General features: G+C 35.4%; 1 protein-coding gene across 1 annotated transcript; it reads right to left on the bottom strand.

The window, feature by feature from the left end:
- Positions 1–1,474: 1,474 nt before the first annotated feature.
- Positions 1,475–19,346, bottom strand: LOC147408180 (glycine-rich protein). The gene is made up of 13 exons (XM_086437056.1): positions 18,916–19,346; positions 13,525–13,772; positions 13,024–13,089; positions 12,849–12,927; positions 12,611–12,690; positions 12,503–12,526; positions 12,242–12,366; positions 11,709–11,925; positions 11,514–11,567; positions 4,309–4,355; positions 2,382–2,466; positions 1,932–1,995; positions 1,475–1,808 (listed from the first exon to the last, which is right to left on the bottom strand). The coding sequence occupies exons 1-13, from the start codon at positions 19,259–19,261 to the stop codon at positions 1,705–1,707; spliced, it is 1,539 nt and encodes a 512-aa protein (XP_086293182.1). The 5' UTR covers positions 19,262–19,346; the 3' UTR covers positions 1,475–1,704.
- Positions 19,347–21,211: the final 1,865 nt, after the last annotated feature.

Raw genomic sequence — 21,211 nt, 5'->3', positions numbered from 1 at the left:
CATGAAATTATAGGAAAATGTAAAGAAAAAGATGATAGTCATTAGCTAAAGCTTGAAATATGAATGAATGAGAAACAATCAGAAATATATGAAAAAAAAAAACATTTAAATTATAATCACATTAAGTTTGGATTCAGGCAAATCAGACAACCCAATGCCTACGCCGAACCTAACCTGATTTGATTCGGTCAAAGTTTTTCTATCTAAACCTGAGCCTAGATCCAAGCTAATAATGCCTAGACCTATCCCAAGATCGGATTCAACCCATCAAATTTGAGTTTGGCCTGCCCAAATTGTAGCTCTATAAGTAACCGATTGAGAACATTAGTGAATAGCACTCATCCGATATTTTAAAAAGAGATTCTATTGGCACGCCAACTTTTACTTATGCCAAGCAAAGCTAGTGCTAGTAAATAGACGATGAAAACTCGGGTTTCGAACATGTTTAACGAATTCGTTAAAAAGGTACCGAACCACAAACCGATTTGTACCAAACTAGTTTACGGTACAATTCTCTTCAAATTCGTGAATTTCACGAACCAAATGTTTTCATCATTTTAGCTAAATTATTTTGAATCTCTCCACATATTGATAATATTGAGACATCCCCTAAATTAGTATGCTCTTTTGACGTTGATGTTTCTTAACAAACTGATGAAAAATGACGACAACAAAATAAACATTAAAAAAAAAAAAAAACTTGATTTTTTCTTCCTAAAATCTGTCTTCTTCAACTTGTTCAGCTTACTCATCACTTCAACCTTCAAATGTACTCATATCTCTCTCTCTCTCTCTCTCTACACCTACGATCTAGGTTGATTCACAAGTGGCAAACCAGTAACCACAAACCCAAATTTGAACTGAGCAAACCCACGAATCACGTAACATAGGTTTTGAACACAAATCATATCAACACACGTACTTTACCCAACCTAGCTAAACTGGTTAAACTTGATCTACACAAAAATCATCTCTCAACTTATTTTGATGTGAGCCTCGTGCATCTTTGCAACAAGCTTTAAGATTGTATGTAAGTCCAGCAATCCATTTATATTTTTGACAGGCAAGTTCGTAAAATTGGGATTTTGATCCCAAGTCTTATTACTATTTGCAGACTTTACAAATTTACCACTACTTGTAGATCCCTTACGCTGAGTTTGGATTTAGAGAAACAGGACAAGAGGAGAGAATGTAAATGAATTTCTCTCCATTTCTCTTGTTTGGATTGTTAAATTAGAGAGAGGAGAAAAAATTTGGGAAGAAAAATAAAAAAAATACAAAGAGAAAAAAAAAAACCACTAACAAAAAACAAGCATACTAAAAAGAAAAATACACGCTCAAAAAAGGGCTAAGAGTCACAAATGGAATTCCATTTGAAAACAAAATCCTGGAAGCACTCCTGCAAAGTCTTTACTCACCTTTGACCAAACGAAAAGTAAATCCCAATTTTCCATAATCAGCACTTGAGAAAATATTCAACAGCAAAATTCTCATGTTTCCATTGATAAGGTGTATGGAGATGGATGGATTGGTAGCATTATGGTATTTTCTACAACCCATTTCATTGTAGCCTTACATGTTTGTGTGATCAAAGCTTGTCCTTTTTATCTCAAAAAGTTACTTTTAAAATAATAAAAAAACAATTCTGGTGTATAATATGTTGTATCTACCTAGCCATGTAGGGCAAAAATTGCTTCTCTTGGCTCACAATTGTTCTACATGACTAGTAATCACGTCAGGGCAAGACTGGGCTTGTAGAAGCTCTAATCGATTGAAAGGATGAGCAAACTGCAAGATATAGTCTTCATCTGGAATGACAAATCCAAAAAAGCAATAATAATAATAATAAATTGCACTGTCATCATTCCAAGAAAGATAAATTAATTGTCAGAAAAATTTAACAAAGAAAGAAAATAAAAACAAAACTCAACTCTCTTTAACCGTCCCATAGAGCCAACACAGCACCTCATCAGCGAAAGCCAAGCAAACACCTCCCTGCAAATCATCACATGGTGTACAAAGTCATGCATCAGGCGACGAACAGTCACCTCATTTTTTTAGGAGAAATTCTATTGCCACACCAACTTTTGCTAATGCCACTCCAATTCATATGTAAATCACCAAAGAATTAGCACACATCTTGGGTAGAATTAGCAAAAGTTGGTGTGGCAATAGAAGCTATTTTTTTTTATTTTGATAGTTCAACAGTCACCTCCTCTTAACTATGCGCACTCGTGCACATGGGTTAATCTGACAACAAAATATAACTTGTTCTACATACATGGAATGTTGAGATTTTTGATGGCTGGGGAGGGAACGTAATACAAAGACAAACAAGTTTCGTACCCTTTCTTGCTTTGCAGCGGGTAAAATTATCATACCTGCCAATAGCTCTTCATCTTTACCCTGTGTGTTATATCTTTGGTTCGTAGCCTCTCAGTACGGACAAGTCGGCCCGCATCATCCCTGCATCAAAGAATAGATTATCGTCAACTATAGTATACAACAGATAAGGATGGAAGTATGGTGGAAATGTGTATTATATCCATCAGGCAGACCATAAGAACAACCTACCATTGGCACCACAAGAGGAAGGAGAAGATCAAGTTGTCCAGTCCACCTAAATCTACCAGCCCAGAAATTGACTCAATCGGATCCTAACCATCCAATCCGTCTTGTCTGTCAAATGTCACAAGTGGCCTGTCTATGATCTCTATTATATTGCTCTACTTGTTGGTAGAAAGTTATCAGCTTGAAATTTTGTTCTTTAATAGGTAAAGATGGGTTATTGCTTAGCATAAGAAGTATGGGTTCAAGAGGGTCTGAACCTAGGACGAGCGAACAACTCTCCACATGTCTTACCCCTTAGCTAAGTGGCACTTCTTAGCAGCTTGTAACTTTTGAAGGCTTTATAAGGGTTTATGAGAGATTTTCGCTTTACCATCTTTACTTCTTGATTACTATCGAATCTATAAATCTGGAGGAGATTCTCTTGGAGGATTAAGTAAAGAAGCATCTCAAAATATTACTAAAATATATAAAGCCCGGCATCTTATGCTCGCTTGTTTCTTTCATGGTGATCAGGATAGTCAATGAAAAAACAAAGATGTTACCATATTTCTGGCTCTATATGCTATTTTTATATATTTACCAGGTAGTGTCTTTATTATTATTTTGATAAGTTCAAGTGTGAACCAGACGTCGAACACCTTTCTCCAAATCCAATATGATATGCACCAAGATTGCATTAAATCTAATTAATATACAGAGTATATATGGAGTATAGATATAAATAATATTTTATTTTTTATTTTTTTCCTAGGGAAGCTTGATTAGTTGTCAATAGTTAATAGGTGAAGGCGGGTTATGAACCCAGGTTTCTTGTAGTGGAGGCAAACTTATAGTTAATTGGAGGGGGGGGGGGGGGGATGGGGAATTGGAGCAACAGGGTCAAATGGGACATGGCAGTAGTTCAAAATGCAGGGGTATCTCAAATTTAAGTATAAATGCACCCAAAAAAGTTGAGTGGGGACAATTGCCGACAGTGTCTCCTAACTAGCTCCGCCCCTGAACCGAGGTTGTGGTATCCACAATCACAGACTTTAACCAACTTAGCAAGTTGGCAACTACATGGATACACATAATATATTTACACAATGTGTAGAAGGCGGGTCCATACAAAATAAGGCATGGTTGACCAAGGATAGATCAGATGACTGACCTTGTCCGCGTCTTCTATATTGTTATTGTTATTTTGACAAGTTTTAAGTGTTAATTGTGGAATTACCACAGGCTTTACCAGCTATTGAGTTCATATTGGATCCCAAAACTTCAATCCAAACCCTGAATACAAGGATCCCAACACTTTGGGTCCAATCAAGATAATTGCCAGTAAAGTAGCAAAGTAAAGCTAAAAAGGCAGAATTTCATCTACATCTAACAAAGTAGCAAGTAACACCAAAAAGTCTGATTTCAACGAAAAATGTGAATTGCGTAAGCGATGGAAGATTTTGTCAATTATTTGGCCATGTATGTTGTCTAATATTGGTTAGAAATTTCGGAATGGGCTGATTTTTGGTGAGGAGATCCTCTTCACGAAAATCAGCCCATTCCAAAACTTCTAACCCCAATTTAAAAGTTAAAGAATCGTGGACCGTCCATTTTTTTGTAAACCACTTTTGATGGGGTTAGAAGTTCATATCGGGTGATTTTTGGAGAGGATGATCACCTCACCATAGAGATCATCCTCACCAAAACAACAGCCCATTCTGAAAAGTAAAGGACAACGGATGATGGAAACAGGATTACCTAAATCCAACAACAATGTAAGGAACACCTGCCAGGAATGATTGGATCTGCAACATTTCAAATAGATACAGATAGTTATCCACATACACATCAACATGGTGAAATTTTCTTTCAAGAACAAAAATGCATTTCATAGAAGATATCATAGGCAACAGAAACCATTCATAAATGGAAAAGAAAAAGAAAATATAAATAACAATAATAAATAAATGAATCCACAAGGTATAACAAACTCAAAGTTAAAATATAGAAAGGAAAAAAAACAAGATTCAGCACACATATTGTCCTTCAGTGAATGTTCCCCTGAATACTCGATTTAAAGGGCAGTTATCAAATCAGTATAATCTATATGTTGTTTTTATTATACATGATACGGAACCAAGTAGATTCTGAAGTGCATAATTCGTGTGTAACCAACATAAAAAATTCAGGTAAGCAAATATGATCTCAATCTTTAGAACACTACACATATTAATGTAACAATCTTTAGACCACCCCACGTCTAAATCCTTGGAACATAACTTGCTCCTCAAGTTTGATTCCTGAAGCTAGCTCAAACACTAGCAACTACAGAGATCTAATTATTGAAATAGATTCAACATAAGGATGTAGCTGAAATTACTTCACTTGACTCACAGGGGCTTTTGAAAAAATATTCCTACAAACAAAAGACTATACTGCAGAAAAATGAGGTGTTTTGGAATCTTTAGAAAAGTGATGTTGAACATCAGGACACAAATGCAAAGAGAAGCAAAAACTACTACTTTGGAACATTGATCTAAAAGCAGGACGAGCCACTGAGCTAGCAAGATCATCAGTATGGAACATGTGAGCTAGTGACTGAGGAGGTTCAGAGTGGAATATCAGAGTTTGTGGAGAAGGGTCATCAAGGCCAGATTTGGGATGAGGAATCTTGGTTGGGAAAGTGGAGAAAAGAGACTCTCATATGGGCGTTGGGAGTGGAAAGACACTACAAAGATTCTTCCAGAGTTGTACAAAAGGATATCCCTTCAAGATGAATAAGGGCAACCAATTTCGTTTTTGGGAGGATAGATAGTGCAGTTTCCAGATATATATTCTATTCCATTAGAAGGGGGGGAAAAAAGCAACTGCCTATTAAAAGATTCATGTTACAGCCTGGGGTCAGACTAACTTCAGACTTTAGCTTAAGAAAACAATTCAATTTGGTCATGACAGGAACTACTCAGTTAAATCTTTCTATTCGTTGTTGAAAGGTAACGAAGATCCTTGTTTTCCAGCCTCTTTTGTTTGGTCTTCTTATGTGCCTACCAAAATCTAGTTTATCATTTGGTTGGCGACGTTGAATAAGCTTCCTACAATTGACCTCCTCAGACGCAAGTGTCTTGTCCTGATGGACTATTGTTCTTTATGAAAAGCGTCTGGGCAGTCTGTGGATCATCTTCTTATTCATTATGAGGTGGCTCATAGAATGTGGTCTTATTTTCTCTCTCTTTAAGCTTTCTTGGTATCATCCACAATCGGTTACTCCCCTCTTGTTTGGTTGGAAGTCCAACACTTTTTCCGGTAGGTTGAAGAATCTGTGGAATTTCTATCCTTTTGAAATTTGTTGGGGCTTGTGGAAAGAGAGGAACGGGTGCATGTTTAATGGGAAGGAAAGTTCGATGCAAGAGTTAATTTTTAACATTATAGGTTTGTTGTTTATTTGTTGTAAGAGGTTTAAGGATTTTAGAGGGTTGTTTTTTGAAGATTTTCCTTTTAGGTGGGATAATGTAGGTAGCGGGAGATTGTAAGTTTGTTCCTTTGCTTTGCTTTGAGGACTCCTTGTCCTCTTTAATAAAATTTCAGTTATAAAAAAAAAAGTGGCAAATACCACTTCCATAAATCTCCCCATTGGAAGAATACCGCAAAATTTAGTATAGCACTCCAGACAACGTCTTTTTTATCAACTCCTATAAATCTCCTGTGCCAGTTTCGAATCAGTCAGATTTCTTGGTATCTACTGTTTGGAATCAAAAAATACCATCCAAGGTAGTTTTTACCATAATAACCGGTGTCTTGAATAAAATCCTAACCCTGGAAAACATCACTATTCCTGGTATTACTTTGGTAATATTGTTCCATGTGTAAATCTAATGGTGAGTCGGTTAAAAATGTTCTAATTCATTGTGATTATGCATGTGTTCACTTCAGGTGTTCCCCATGCTTGAACCTTTCTTGGGAGAGATGTTTTATGGTATGTACTTCCTTCGTTTGTTTGTTGTTGTCTTCGGAAAGAGAGAAATAGACTGGTTTTTAAGGGAAGGAGCAATCGGTTCAGAAAGTTACATTAGCATTTTTATCTATTGTTTTTTTGGTGTAAGTTGTCGAAGGAATTCGAGGGAGTTTTCTTCGAAGAGCCTTATAGCGTACAGGCTAATTTATCTCGTGTTGTATAAGATGGTCAACTCGACCATCCTTCTTTATCATAAACGTATATTTCATTTGTACCTTTCAAAAAATAAAAAAAGGACTGCACCATCTTTTCTACCATTAATGCATCCTTTAGTTTCTTCTCCATCCTCCCCAAGAGTCATTGATGTTTTGGTTGTCAATGATCCCGATTTACAAGAAAGGAAAGGGGGGAGAAAGAGTGTTTGTGGTGTCATAGGGTTTTTCGGTCTCATTTGAAAGGGGAAAGATGTTTGTGGCTCTTATACTCTTATTTTACATTTATCATAAAATAAAAGCAAGGTTAGATCATGATTGAGAATATAATATCCACAAAAAAAACAACAGCCAGTTAGCACAATCTCGATCAGTTGTACATCATCAATATGACAATATCAACGACCTTACATGATTTTTAAATACAAGTTAAATATAGAGCTCGATTGAAATCCTGGAAGCATTACACATGGCAAGGCGACTACACGAGCAAAAGTAGCTACTCTAGTCCCTATAACCAGCACAGAATCTATTTTGTGAACCTTATAATGTAGAGATGTCGGGGGATCAGAGATGGGGTCAAGATGAACCCCGATACAGTAGAAGTGGACTCACAGTATGTTGGTGGTACCGATATTTCTGGTTTTGATAGGGGTACTTCTGACATTGCATATATCTACTCTTAGAGAAAATATGAAGTCCACAAATCCAGCCATATACCATGTAAATTTCTCTATAAATACCACCAACTCAAACCTCAAACCTAATACCCGTAACCAATCCTTTACATTAACAGAAGATTCCAGGCTCTTAATTTCAGCTCATGTTCGGAACCAAGGATCATGAACATTTCCTTCAATAATTGAAGAGGTAAACAATTTGATAAGTGCTTGTAACATGGAACATCATGAATGGTTGAGAAAGTAACGGGCAACAGTCAAAGGTAGAAGTTCGTAATAGAAATATGTTACTCTGTCGATTCAATATCGGACAAGACCGGAGTAGGGTTATGTACAACTTCATTATGAGAAGGGGTAACTGCATCCAATCTCCAAAAAAGCCCCAATTGTTTCAAACTGTCCATTTTTGGAATGGTATATTTACAGAATCCCCATGAATAGGATCAAACCTTATTTCATGGTATTTACATGAGATTCCTCTATTAAATAGAGTTTCTATTCAAAGAAAGACCTGATTCTCACCAACGCAAAGTTAGGATGTGTAGTTATTTCTGCAAATTCCTTTCTTTTTAAAAAACCACTTTTTGATGTGAAAATAGAAATAGAATATATGGTATAAAAATGGATAATCAAATCCCTTTTTCCTAAAAATGATTTCTAGATTTTATGATAATTTAATTTTGAAAATTAATGAGAGAATCCATGAATTCTAGAAATTTGGTGCAACATACAATCCCAGTTCCTTTTGTCGCTATTCCTCAATAATCCATTAATCGAGACCAATTGATTGATGGGACCACACAATGGGACTAGAATAGTCCTAAATTAAAGCAACTTAATTTTCGAATAAACAAGTTACTTCTTCAATGATTAAGTTTGTAATGATGAACGACCATACAAGGTCCACAATGTTTTTATCTTTTTAAGCGTACAATTTTCCGGCCATGATTACGTCCATGGTTGAACTTTAATCTATTTCCACCTCAGAATGTCTCAGCCGAGACTTCTTGTATCAGTAAGTAACATGTAAAATATATAGGGAATGTATTGTCTCATATCAAAGATTATTTTAATTAATTAAAATTGATAACGACTGAAAATAGTACTATTTCATGGTTGAAAGTAGCATTATTTAAATAAAAATACATATACTTTTAGCCAAATTAAGCATTCAAAAGAGTTCTGTTCAGCGTATTTCCTTCATATATTTCAAACGTATTTTTCTTTCATAAGTATAAAAGGAAATTTGGCTACGATTAGATAAGTTCTGTTTGGTCGTCTATCGTCTTACAAATGATGATGTGTTTTGTCAGCTTATCGAGACATTGAGTTAGACCAAGGTCTAAATTGGTATCCATAAAAAAAAGAGTCTAAATTGGTCATGCCAAGTCTCTAGTGATCTTTGTCTTATTCGTCATTGAGGTGAAACTATCACTTGCCACTGATCTTCAACTTCTGTTCCTCCATAATACAGATAATGTACAAGAAATTTAAAACAAGGACAAGCTATGGACAGAGTGGAATGAAGGAACAGAACTCATTTAGCCAACCAAATCTTTGGGATGAGGCTGAGGATGATGATGATGATATTTAAAACAAGTTGACCCCAAATTCTTTGGAATTCAGCTTTCATGATTAAAACAAACAAAAGATAGTGTGATTTTTCTTGCAGGTGAATAAAGTACTTCCTACACTACCATATTAATCAAGTAGATTTTTCAGTCTGATGAATTTCACTCAGATACTAATACCAAGAGGGATAATTAAAAGAGAATCCAAACCATAGTTACCAAATTCGCACTATACTGAATTGGTCCTATATATATATATATATATAATAAAACACAATAGGGGTCCACTAGATAAATAGGGTCAGAATTTAGTCTTAATACAAATCTTGGGGACAAGTTTTAACTTTATTGTCTTTCCTCTTCTACCCCTTTCCCAAAAATAATCCACCGTTAGTTTATTGTTTTTCCTCTTTTTACCCCCCTTAACCCCAAAGTAGTGTAGTTAAAGGCAAAAGGCGCAAAGCGAGGAGCACGCCTGAGTGAAGCAAGGCACAATAAAATTTTATAAACAAAAAATTAAACAGTGAAAGATGGATTCTCGATATTTTATAATATAAAATATATAAAGACAAGTTTTATAAACAAGTTAAAATATTCAACACTTCAGGAACAATGAGAAAAATGATCAACAATAGTAGAAAAATTAGGAAGGAAGAAGAACAAAACGAAGGGAAGGAATATAAGCATGCAAGTAACAACATATGTTGTTGCTTCTACAGCACAACAACAACTAGGGTGGGTTCGAGCCGAGCTTGGTTGAGCCCTAACCCATTCCTAAAGAGGCAAGCTCTACCCTTAGACCAGTCATATACCCTTATTGGGCCTAGGTCGACAAAACCCTAACCCGACCCTAATAGGCTTAGATGGACTAAAATGGTAAAATATAAAATTAAACATTTTAATGATAAAAATGTACTTTTCAAATAAATAAATAAAAATTCATGTAAAGATTATAAAATCAATTCTGAAATTAGCATCCTATTGAAATAAAATACATCTATTTTATTCAACTTTTAGTGAGGCATGTGCCTTGGCTGAGGCGCAATCAAGGCATATGCCTTGCTACGCCTCACTTAAATTGCCCTGCCTCACATGTATTAAGGCGCCTTCGGTTCACCCAACCTTGAGGCGCGCCTGAGACACACTAATGCGCTCACCTTGACTACACTACTCTAAAGAGGATTCGAACTTTATTGTCTTTTCTCTTCTACCGCTTTTCGAAAAATACCCCTCCAACTTAATTGGTTTTCCTTTTTTACCCCTTTAACCCCAAAGAGGATGTCCATGTCATAGTGTGACGGCCATAACTTCTGTCACCTAGAGTTAGGTGTAAGCTCGCCCCGGAGCTACCCGGGAGCACCCATGTAATACTATGTAAGGCTCACTATGAAGCCATGTCAGCCCTCGTACCAGGGCATATCTGTTAGCTTAGAGGTACCTGTCAACCCCGTGCCAGGGCATACTTGTTAGCTTAGTGGCATTTCTGTAATAAGGGAGTATGACCGGCCTCCACTTTTGATGTTTCCTTCTGAAAACCTAGGAAAAACTTAGCGTACTCTTTGTAGGAAGGGTGTCTAGTGTTTCCCAATCCCCGGCCTACACCCACGTTGACTGAAACCCTCAAGCCCAGCTCCGTGGAAGTCCCGCGTGTCATAGGATTATCTATTGCTTTGTAACGCACCTTATTGCTTTTGTAACGCGTTACTCCGTGTAATCAATATTATATCAACAAAGTTGCCTCCGGGCTTTGCCTCATGTTGCCTTATTTACTTGTTAGCTAGCTACATGTGTGTGGTGTACAATCATTTTACAGGCTTGCAAGTGGATTTGACCCCCTTGCTCTGCACAACCTCGCTTCGAAAGAATAAGGCCGTGATAGGTAGGCACGGGCAAACTCTAGTGTATATATTTGATGATGATGATTCCGGACCCGTAGGCTTGACTAGCAAGGGCGAGGCAACTGGCCTCTTAGAGCACCATAGCTTGCCCAAATCCCCCGGGTACATGCAATACCCCACAAACCACACATACTACGGATTAATCCCCACAGGTGGCCAACAAGGGGGCTTGAACTCAAGACCTCTCCCTCTTGGAAGGATACCTTGGCCACTATGCCCAACGCTCGTTGGTTCTAGTGTGTATGTGTGTGCGTGTGTGTGTGTATATGTATTTTTAATTTTGTTATTTCAATACATTGTTTTCTTAATGATTGCTTATATATTTGATATTTAAAATTTGCTTCAAATATGTACTGTGTTTCTAACGTTTTATGGTTATACTTGCAACTTGTTTGAATTATGTATCAAAGTGTACCAAAATGAACCAAGAAACGTATAATCTCTTCCAACTCGTACAACTGGGTTCATTCTAGAGTGGTGCACCATGAACTCAAATTCAATCTAAGCGAACTGATGAATCAGGTAACATAGGTCCAAATAACACGTATGCATATCAAAAAACAAGTATCCATGTACAAAGAACATTAGACAATCATTGAAGTAATACTAAGTACAGTAAATCAGTAACCAAACGGGGAAGTGAATCATACCCAAAATTTAAGCAGTTTCTCTCTTTCATATCTTTCCTCGGTATGATAATCCAACTGCAGCAAAAAATGAAAATTCACAACCTACTCTAAAACTGTTTAAAGTATTGGTGATGTTAAGTTAGGGTCAAAACATGGAAAATGAAAGAAGTAAACTAATGACACACGACGAGATTGACATAGAAAAGAAGAGTTAACCTCACGACTCGTTTTCAACTCCACATAAAACCTCCTTCCATCATCAGTGGAATCACAACAGTCCATTTCAGCACCCATAATAATACGATGAGCTCCTAATTTGGTTTTGATCACAGAACAGAACTCAACATTTGCATCAACATGATGTATCCCCTCCCCATCGGCTCCTCTTGAATCCTCGGTGGCGAGGTTCTCAAAACAATAACCCCAATAGCATCTAAATAAAAAATGGATCAATCACAAAATCATTTACGGCATATGAAAGTAAGACTAAAAAAATGAGTCAAATAAGTTAAATATGAAGAAAAATATTTCTAAACAAGAATTATGTTTCCTTTTTTCTCTAAAACCATAACCTTACTTACCATTCCGACTTCCACTCTCCCTCTTTCAACAGTAACCCTCAATTAACTGTACTATTCTTTCATCTAAGACTTACTATTTTACTTGGGCAAATTCTACAATCTTAGGGTTGTTCTTCTGTTTGCTTAAAATTTATATTTCCTAAAATAAGGGTAGACCAATAGATGTACCTTCGACGATCTAGCTCACTTTGTGGCCTTTCCGGAAGTTTATGAACATCAAGATAGACAACTCCATTTCTCTTATGCACTCCCATTTCCCATGGCTCATGCCTGATATAAGCAGTAGCCATTATCTACAACCAAATAAACTCTAAATAAATTAGTTTCACAAATTGTTAAAGAAATAAAACAAGTGTTCACAACCCAATGCCACACGAATATCATTTTTTCACAAAGCATTGATGACCATATAAAGAGGTTAGCCATTACCTTATTAAGGTTGTTACGGAAAGTCTGTGCAAAAAATCAAAAGTTAATAAACTTTGTGGAGCTGTTTGCCTCGCGCACTTGTAGTAAAAAGTGGAATAGACCTCTTACCACAAAATGAATATTTTGAAGCGGGATGTTTTTGTTTCTTATGCAAGCAAGAAGATCACCAAAACCCTGGCAGCCCAAGTCTGATTTAGAGAGAACAACACAGAATTGCCTGCATAAATCAGCGCTCATACACAAAGCCCAAAAGGAATGAGTTTTAATTAAAGACATACACAATTTCTATCCTAAAGCCCCTTCGTAATAACCAAACATTGAGGGAATTTCCTCAAAGTTAATATACCTTTTTTCTCAATAAAAGAGTCAAACCCTTCATTTAAATCAGCTCCAACATCTTCAGTAATGAGGCGCTTAAAAAGCCTCTAGTAGTGTAGAAGAGAGAGTATGTATAAGTGAATTATATAAGTTAATGGACCACCATAAAAATGCTGCATGAATGGGTTTGCTAAAACACTTACCAAGCTGCGGTCATCAAAGTAAACTTCTCCACCTTCAATGCGACTATAGCAACCAACTTCACATGGCTATTGGATCAAGCTCCACATCAGATAGTATTGTAAATATATGAAGAAAAAACAAATTCAACTAGAGAACATGTAAGACACCAGTTGGATAGTCCACAGGAATAGCAACATGCATGATTATGGGGTGGAACCACAATTCCTTGGTAACCATACAACACAACAATTTCCAAACTGCCCAATTTTTTTTATAAGTATAAAATATTTTAGTAGAAAAGAAAATGCAATTGACCATCCAAAACAAATGCATTAGAAAAGATGTTATTCAAATTGCCCATTATTTTTAATTTTTGACCATCCAAAAATGCAATTGAACGTGGGTTAAGACATGCATAGATAAGCCACTGATAGACCCTCCTTAGGAGTAATTTACTGGGAACTTGGATTTATCCATAAAAGTTACCTAGTCTCAACATAAAAAGGAAACAAATAAGTTACCTCCTGAAATGCAATACATATCCTGGATAAAGTTTCTTCACTCTTCGAAAGCTTTAACTCAGAAACAAAGCGTTCATCTTGGCGCACATTTGAAAATCTAGAACCAAAACCATAGTTCTGCCTTTGATGATAAGAACCTGGTCGTGGGAGTATGCCACTACCTCTACCATTTTGATATCCTGACTGCCAGCGACCACGTCCAAAAGATCCTCTAGTATGGTTGTTCGTATTTCGAATAGCAGGTAAGGCTGCCATGTTGAATATAATCCAAAGAGAAAAAAAAAATTAAGAAATCACAAGAACGTGAATGAAAAATAGGAACCTGTGAAAAGGGTTTAAAAGTCCACAATTATCAGTATGATGTAACTAAGAAGAACCAAAAAAATATTAAGGAAATGTTTCTGTTCCCCTAAGGCACATAACAGTCACCTAAATCTGATACCATGCAAGTGGCCCACTGATTAATAAATATAAATTAAGAGCTCATTGGAAAATAACAGGCCAGATGTAGCCCAATACATAAATGGAAAGCTCTTACATGAATTTCAAATGCAGGAAACTTTATTAGGACTTATTTTGTCAAATGTGAAGCTACCTTAGCAAAGTCTAACTCAAAATATAAAAAGGCATACAATAAGAACAATGTTCTCCACAATTTTTATTTTTTATTTTTTATTTTTTTTGGGGGGGGGCAGGGGGGCGCAGAGAGTGTAAGCCTTATTACAAAAAGAAAAGGAAAAGCATACATGGGTGGTGTAATAAAAACATAAAAAATAATAATAATAACAAACAAACAAATAAATAAAGTAGCAGATACACCTAACAGTATTCATGGAACATAGATCCCATCTAAAAGTGAAATAATTAAAAGCATATGAATTCTTGGAAACAGCTCTCTGATACTCGGGATGGCATCTTAAATTAGATTCTCCTTTCCTAAATAACTCCTATTTCTCACTTTCCATAGACCCCAACAAACTGCTACAGGAATCAGTCTCCATAGAAGTCTACCTCTAGATGTAAAGGCCATGCTAGCCAATGTTGACACTTTCAATTCCCGCTAGCAAATCTACACGGGCATAAATTGCCAACATTGATAGGAATGTGTATCCAAGACTGTCAAATTTTAGTATGTCATTATGTGATTCTTTCGCTATCTAGGGGACTGCTTCATATCAATATAAACATATCAGAAGAATCCAGGTCAATGGAAGGCTTGGAAATTATACCACTCTTTCGGCCTCTAAGAAAAAGGAAGGGGGGGGGGGGGGGGGGGGGGGGCACATGTCCCATTGTGGATTGGATAAATGAGCCTTAACACTTGAAAGTATTACCTTTGACATTATGTAGATGCCACACCAGCCAATATATGCAGACGGGAAAAAAGAAAGAAAAGAAATTACATTGTGTGCCCCAGCAGAGTAAGTGTAATACCTAAGCCCAACAAAAGTAAATAAAAAAAAAAGGCTTGGATTTTCTTGCTAGGCATTGCAAAATGCCAAAAATGAGTGAAGCCCCAAGAGTAGAAATCCTAAATTACATGAACTACTAACCCCTCTTGATTACAGCTTCAAGTACCATCATATCCCAAACAGAAGAAATATTGAAGATTCCCCCTTTTCCTTAAAGCATGCATTTTGAATCATCAAATATAGCCAAATAGCCCCTCTGCCCCAAACAACTCAAATCCTGAGCTAAACCAGGAACATACAACACATCATGCATGAACTTATTACCCGATCTTCTTCTTTTTTATAATTGACAAAAACAATAAGTACAATAGCGAAATTGGAATTGAGCCTTGTGTCCCAGAACTTCAGAATACAAAGTTGTGGCATTTAAGTACTGTCTTTCAGCCACATAGCAAATAAAAAAAAATTAAGAACCACTTTTATCAACTGACCAACCCATGTATATAACAACAGATGTCCATGGTTCTGTCATATTTTTTTTTTGAAAGATGACCTTCTCGCCTCATAAAATAAACTACAATTTCATGAGAAATACATACTAATTGAGCACCCTATTTTTTTTGGATAAGCATAATTCTATTAGAAATCACGAGAGAAAATAGAGATGGCCTAACTAGGCAAAGCAAGCTACAAAGGAGGGAAAACCAAAATACTAAACCTCCCTAAATGTGATAAGGACCAATGGAATGCAAAATCGTAGGAATCTTTCATAGATATATCGAGCCTAGGAGCAGGCGCGCTCTTGCGTTGATTGCTGCTTAAGTTAGTTAAGGTGTGAAGGTTGCTTCTGCTGCGTGAAATATCGTGGTAGAAGCTTTTTGTTTAGTTGATTCGGAAGCGGAGTCAGAGTACCGCCCCGACAATATCATCAAAAAAATGCCCTCCAATCAACAGACAAAGACGACCATTTAAATATTTAAGTTTAAACGTTCAAAATTATAACATGACTATCTTCCTCATTCCTATTGAACACTCTTCAGTTTTCTTTCCAAATGCCTGAACAAATCGCAGAAGGAAGCATTTTCCAAAAGCATCACCCCTCCATTGGAAAAGGCAATCAGATACAAACTTTGACAAACCTCCACGGAAGAATTTGGGCATGATTCATGAAATCCTAAATTGCCTTAATAAATAAGTCCAAATACCCCACACAAAGGAACAGCTCAACAGTAACAGCGAGCTAATAAAAAGAAAGCAATAAACACAAAATCTGTATAATAATATCTGCCTTCCGAATATAACAATATTAATTTTTTCTGCTATTCAACTCTATCTAAAGCTATATCTTCTATCAAGGTATATGCCAAATCTTTTCTTACTACGTCATTTTCATCCTTCTCCTTATCTTATAAAGTCTTTAAATTGCACCAATGTTCTCCATCTCAAAAGTATTGATGTTGGTATTTGTTTCCATGCCCAAAATCATCTCAATCAACATTCCTTCATTTTTATGTTCTATTGGAACAAGTCTCCCTCAACTGTATTCATTTCTAAATCTCTCTTTCCTATTCTTACCAGCCATCTCTCTCAACATCCTCATCTTTTTTACACATGCTATGAATATATTGTTTCTTGACTTACCAATATTCATCTTGGTTAACTTTAGTTGGTGTTAATGTTGGAACGTTGGTTGCATGATACTCCAAAAGCACACCAAAAATTTAGCACCTAGCACTTGTTCTATGGGTTAGATGCTCACCAAAATTTATGAAAAACTGAACCTAAGAGCCCTTGCTTGGTACTGTTGTAGATCACTGTTAAATAAAACTTTGTAGGCAAACCAACTCTGACAGGAAACTTCTTTATCTCACCAGCAACTGTTCTCACAATGGTTACAGCTCCAACATACACATCCCTACTAGTGTTTATTTACCTGCTTGAGACTGCTTTTTTCCCTAATATCCACAACTTAATTCTTCAAGGACCCTATCTCGTAATTGTCTAAATAAGAAGATATACTTGGTAGTTGAATTCCCTAACATGAAGTCAAATAGGTTATCCAGCATTCTTACTCCATCTAATCACATCAATCTCATTTATTTATTTTTGGATAAGTATAAATTTATTGCAAGCAAAAAGAATGTACAAAAGGCAGTCTAGGTGACTGACCTGAGAAGCAAAAGAGAAAACTAACTGGAGCACACATACTCCAATCTAAAAACAAAATCTTCAAAATACTACCCCTTAAAATCTCAAAATAATTCGCACCAAAAAAATAACAGCCCAATACTGCACAAGGTAACCTCCTGAGAGGAGGCTTCCACACCTTCGATAATAACAATTAAGCTTATAAAAACAATAAAAAGGGCAAGAAACATCTATATACAGTCACCTAAAAAACCATGAGACTGTTAATCAAAAGATGAAAACCATGAGACTATAATGTGTGTGTGTGTGTGTTAAAGGGGGGGCGGATTCTTCTCATTTCTTTTACTATTTTCTTCTATTGCTATTCTTCATAATTCATTTCAAGGCAACCGCATATTGCAATGAAGCGAAGAAAGTAGAGAAAACAGCAGCTTACAACAAAAGCAAATGAAAGTGTGATTAGGGTTGAGCCTTGTGTCTTATTTCCAAATTATGTAAGTGGCAACATTGAATTAGCATATTTGACCTCACAAACGCATCAAATAAAAAAATAAAAACTAAGAAGAATCCTTATTATTTTTCAGCTCAATCATTGCTGATGACAAAAGATGCCTCCAGTCATGAAACATAAATTTTCAAAACTAAAAATAATAACTGACATCAATGTAACCTTGCACAATTAAAACTATGGACTTCCACCAAGCATCAGTGTATCAATAGATAGCCATTTTAACTCCCAAACTAAAATAATCTCACAACATCCAAACTCGATTATCCAATGTACTAAAAAGCAACCCCACACATACAAAACTGATCCCTAAATTAACTAAAAATGAAGAAAAAAATCAACAAAATAAAAAGTATGCAATAACATCCAACACTAAGTGGAAAAAATGGAAATTCTTCTAAATTCACCGAAACCTCGATCAAATTCACATCCAAGTTCAAAATTCCAACCAAACTAAACAGTAAACATCAAACTCAAAACTAAAGAAAAAGCAAAATGGGTATTCTTCAAAATCCATCTAAAGCTCAATCTAAACCAATTCCAACAACAAAAAAATCAAAATTTTTACAGTCGATTGGGTAAAAAATTACAAGGTACTGGAAAAAGACTTCAAACTCACTTCCATGTTCCAAATTACAACCAAACTAAACATCAAAACTACAGGGGGGAAACACCGAAATGGGTAGTTTTCAAAACCCATCTAAAGCTCAATCTAAACCAATTCCAACATAGAAATATATTTAAAAAAAAAAAAAAAACATAATTGATCATCAATTGCCTAAAAATTAATTAGGCATTGTAAAAAGGGCTTCGAACTCACTTCCAAGTTCCAACCAAACTAAACATCAAAACTAGAAAAATGGGTATTCTTGAAAATCCATCTTAAGCTCAAGCTAAACCATTTCCAACAAACAAACAAAAAAATAAAAAAAAATTATAGTCGATTGGGTAAAAAATTACAAGATACTGGAAAAGGGCTTCAAACTCATTTCCATGTTCCAAATTACAACCAAACTAAACATCAAAACTAGAGTGGGGAAAACAGCGAAATGGGTAGTTTTCAAAACCCATCTAAAGCTCAATCTAAACCAATTCCAATATAGAAATATAAAATATAAAATAAAAATAAATTGATCATCAATTAGCTAAAAATTAAGTAGGCATTGTAAAAAGAGCTTCAAACTCACTTTCAAGTTCCAACCAAACTAAACATCAAAACTATCAAAATGGAAATTCTTCAAAACCCATCTAAAGCTAAATCTAAACCAATTCCAACAAAAAAAAAAAAATCAAAAATTTATAATCGATTGGGTAAAAACTTACTAGGTACTGTAAAAGGACTGGAAGCAGGTCTTCTGATGTACTCTTCGTTATCAGAACCAAATAAATCTCTATCTTCGGATCCACTCGTTTTCTCTACCTCCCCATCGTCTTCTTCTTCTTCATCTCCATCGCTGCTACTACCGTTACCATTTCCGTTACCGTTACCGCTACCGCTACCGCTCCCACTACCGCTACTGTTCGCTCCTCCACCGCTGCCATTAGACGAAGATGAGGATGAAGACGAAGATGATGAAGAAGAAGAAGAGGAATTTTGGCTCTCTTCTTCGTCTTGCTCTCGCTCTTCTTCTTCTCCGAAGATATCTACATCTTGTTCTGAGAAATCCATCGCTCTTCGTTTTCGTTCGTCCCTAATTCGATTCGATTCGACTCGATTTCGATTTTCGATCGTTTTCTGTAAAATGTGACGAGAGCATGTATGTACCTTAGCTTATATGTTAATGATCGGATGCTGGATCAACTCGTCATTTTATCCGCTTTGAATCGGTCGAGACAACCAGGCGACCCAGATTCAAATCGATTCCTCGCTTGCGTCCCCAGTGTAAAGAGAATAATGAAAATGACCTAAATGCCCTTGTTTCACCTTAAAAACCCTTAATTTTCCCCCATAAATCGTATGGATTGAAGTCAAGTTGGATTGGGTTCAAAAATCACTACCCTCCGAAGACTAAAAGTTTGAGAAGGATGAATTTTTTATAAGGTTGCAACTTGGTTCGATTACGTGGAATCGAATCGTCATAAGTCAGTTCCACTACATAAGAATCAGAACCAAATCAAATTTCATTGAAATCAAACCATCTCAAATCGAATTAAAGTCGGTTTGATTTGGTTCAGCCTTATATATTGGTAATATTCTATAAATTGTAAGTAATATTTTTTAATAAAAAATAAATATATAAAAAATATAAAATTTCATACAACAAGCACTAATCTATCAAAAAAAAATAATTAGTTTATCCACACAAAAAATATCAATCCATGTCCCAATTCCAAAAATTATTCATAATAAGTATTATTTATATATTTATTGCATAGGGGTTTGATTCTATACAATCTTTATCCAAGAACCGAGCCAAATTGATCAGTTCTCCATTTTTGTAACTTGGAATCAAACCACAACTTATTCCAAACCACCCCAAAAGCTATTGGTTTGGTTCGATTCTTGGTTTGAATCGGACCAAGTTGCACCCCTAATTTTTAATATAAAAATAGAATATTATGACTTTTTTTAAGTCTTTTTATGAAAGACGGAAGACCTAGTAGAGGTGCCAATGGGTAGGGCTTAAAATGGGACGGATTTTATTCGAAATCCGAGTGTACTGAATCCAAATTTAATGGGTTTGGTTCCATCAAATATATTCAAATAAAAATATGATTCTGATATGGGTTAATCTCGCTTGATCTGAATAAGATATGGATCCATTCTTATATCCACCAAGATCCAAATGACATATTACTTTGTAAGTTGTACCTTTATATTTTTCAAGTTATCATCCATCAACAAAGAATAATTGGGTGTAGTGGTTAAGACTTCTTTCTAAAATGTAGAGGTCTTGAGTTAAAGTCATAATTTTCATCATATTTTAATAATTTTATTTGAAATAACTTTGAATGATTTGACATTATCTTATCTGCTTGACCTAAATCAATTAGTTCGATCGGATCGAATTAAATCCAGATGTAGATTTGATGAAAGTAAAATAATTATGATATGGTTTTAGATATAAGGATCCAAGTCAGAAATGGATATGAATCCGAATAAAAAAATTGGATATGGATATGGACATACTCATATCTGAATTGAATTTGTTTTGTTTTAAGCCCTATCAATGGGTCGGTTCCGATTCGATTCCTAAGAAACTTAGAATCGTAATTATTATATTTATTTTGGTTATGATTCTTGTCAGTTCCGAATCTACTTTCAAAATAAATAAAATCAAAATCGTCAAAAATCACGGGTGACCATTGATTCCGATTCTCAAGAATCAAATGAGAGAATGTATTTCAAACCATTATAAAAAATAAAAACGTCTTTAAAAAAATTAGCATATTAGCCCAAAAAAAATTATTAACTTATTTATAATTTGTTATACTAAAACTATAAGTTAATGATTTTTTTTTTTTCAAAAATCAAATTTTATCTTATTGAAAAAAAAAAAAAACTAAAGAGATGGCTCATTTTAAGCTCCAATCGATAATTTATAAGAAAAATTGAAGGACTTTATAACATATATACATTGGTTTAGAAATAACAGATACTTTAAATCATCTATTTTAT

This window comes from Akebia trifoliata, chromosome 3 (genome assembly GCF_017979445.1).
Source record: "Akebia trifoliata isolate Shusen 1 chromosome 3, ASM1797944v1, whole genome shotgun sequence".
NCBI classification, from domain to species: Eukaryota; Viridiplantae; Streptophyta; class Magnoliopsida; order Ranunculales; family Lardizabalaceae; genus Akebia; species Akebia trifoliata.
The sequence above is the reverse complement of the archived record's forward strand: the minus strand, read 5'-3'. Positions and strand labels throughout refer to the sequence as shown.

Coding starts and splice junctions, on each gene's coding strand:
- LOC147408180 (XM_086437056.1), bottom strand. CDS start 19,261: ATGGATTTCTCAGAACAAGATGTAGATATCTTCGGAGAAGAAGAAGAG. Junction 13,773..18,915: donor CAGTCCTTTTACAGTACCTA/GTAAGTTTTTAC, acceptor TCAACATGGCAG/CCTTACCTGCTATTCGAAAT. Junction 12,691..12,848: donor CTCTTTTATTGAGAAAAAAG/GTATATTAACTT, acceptor TCTCTAAATCAG/ACTTGGGCTGCCAGGGTTTT.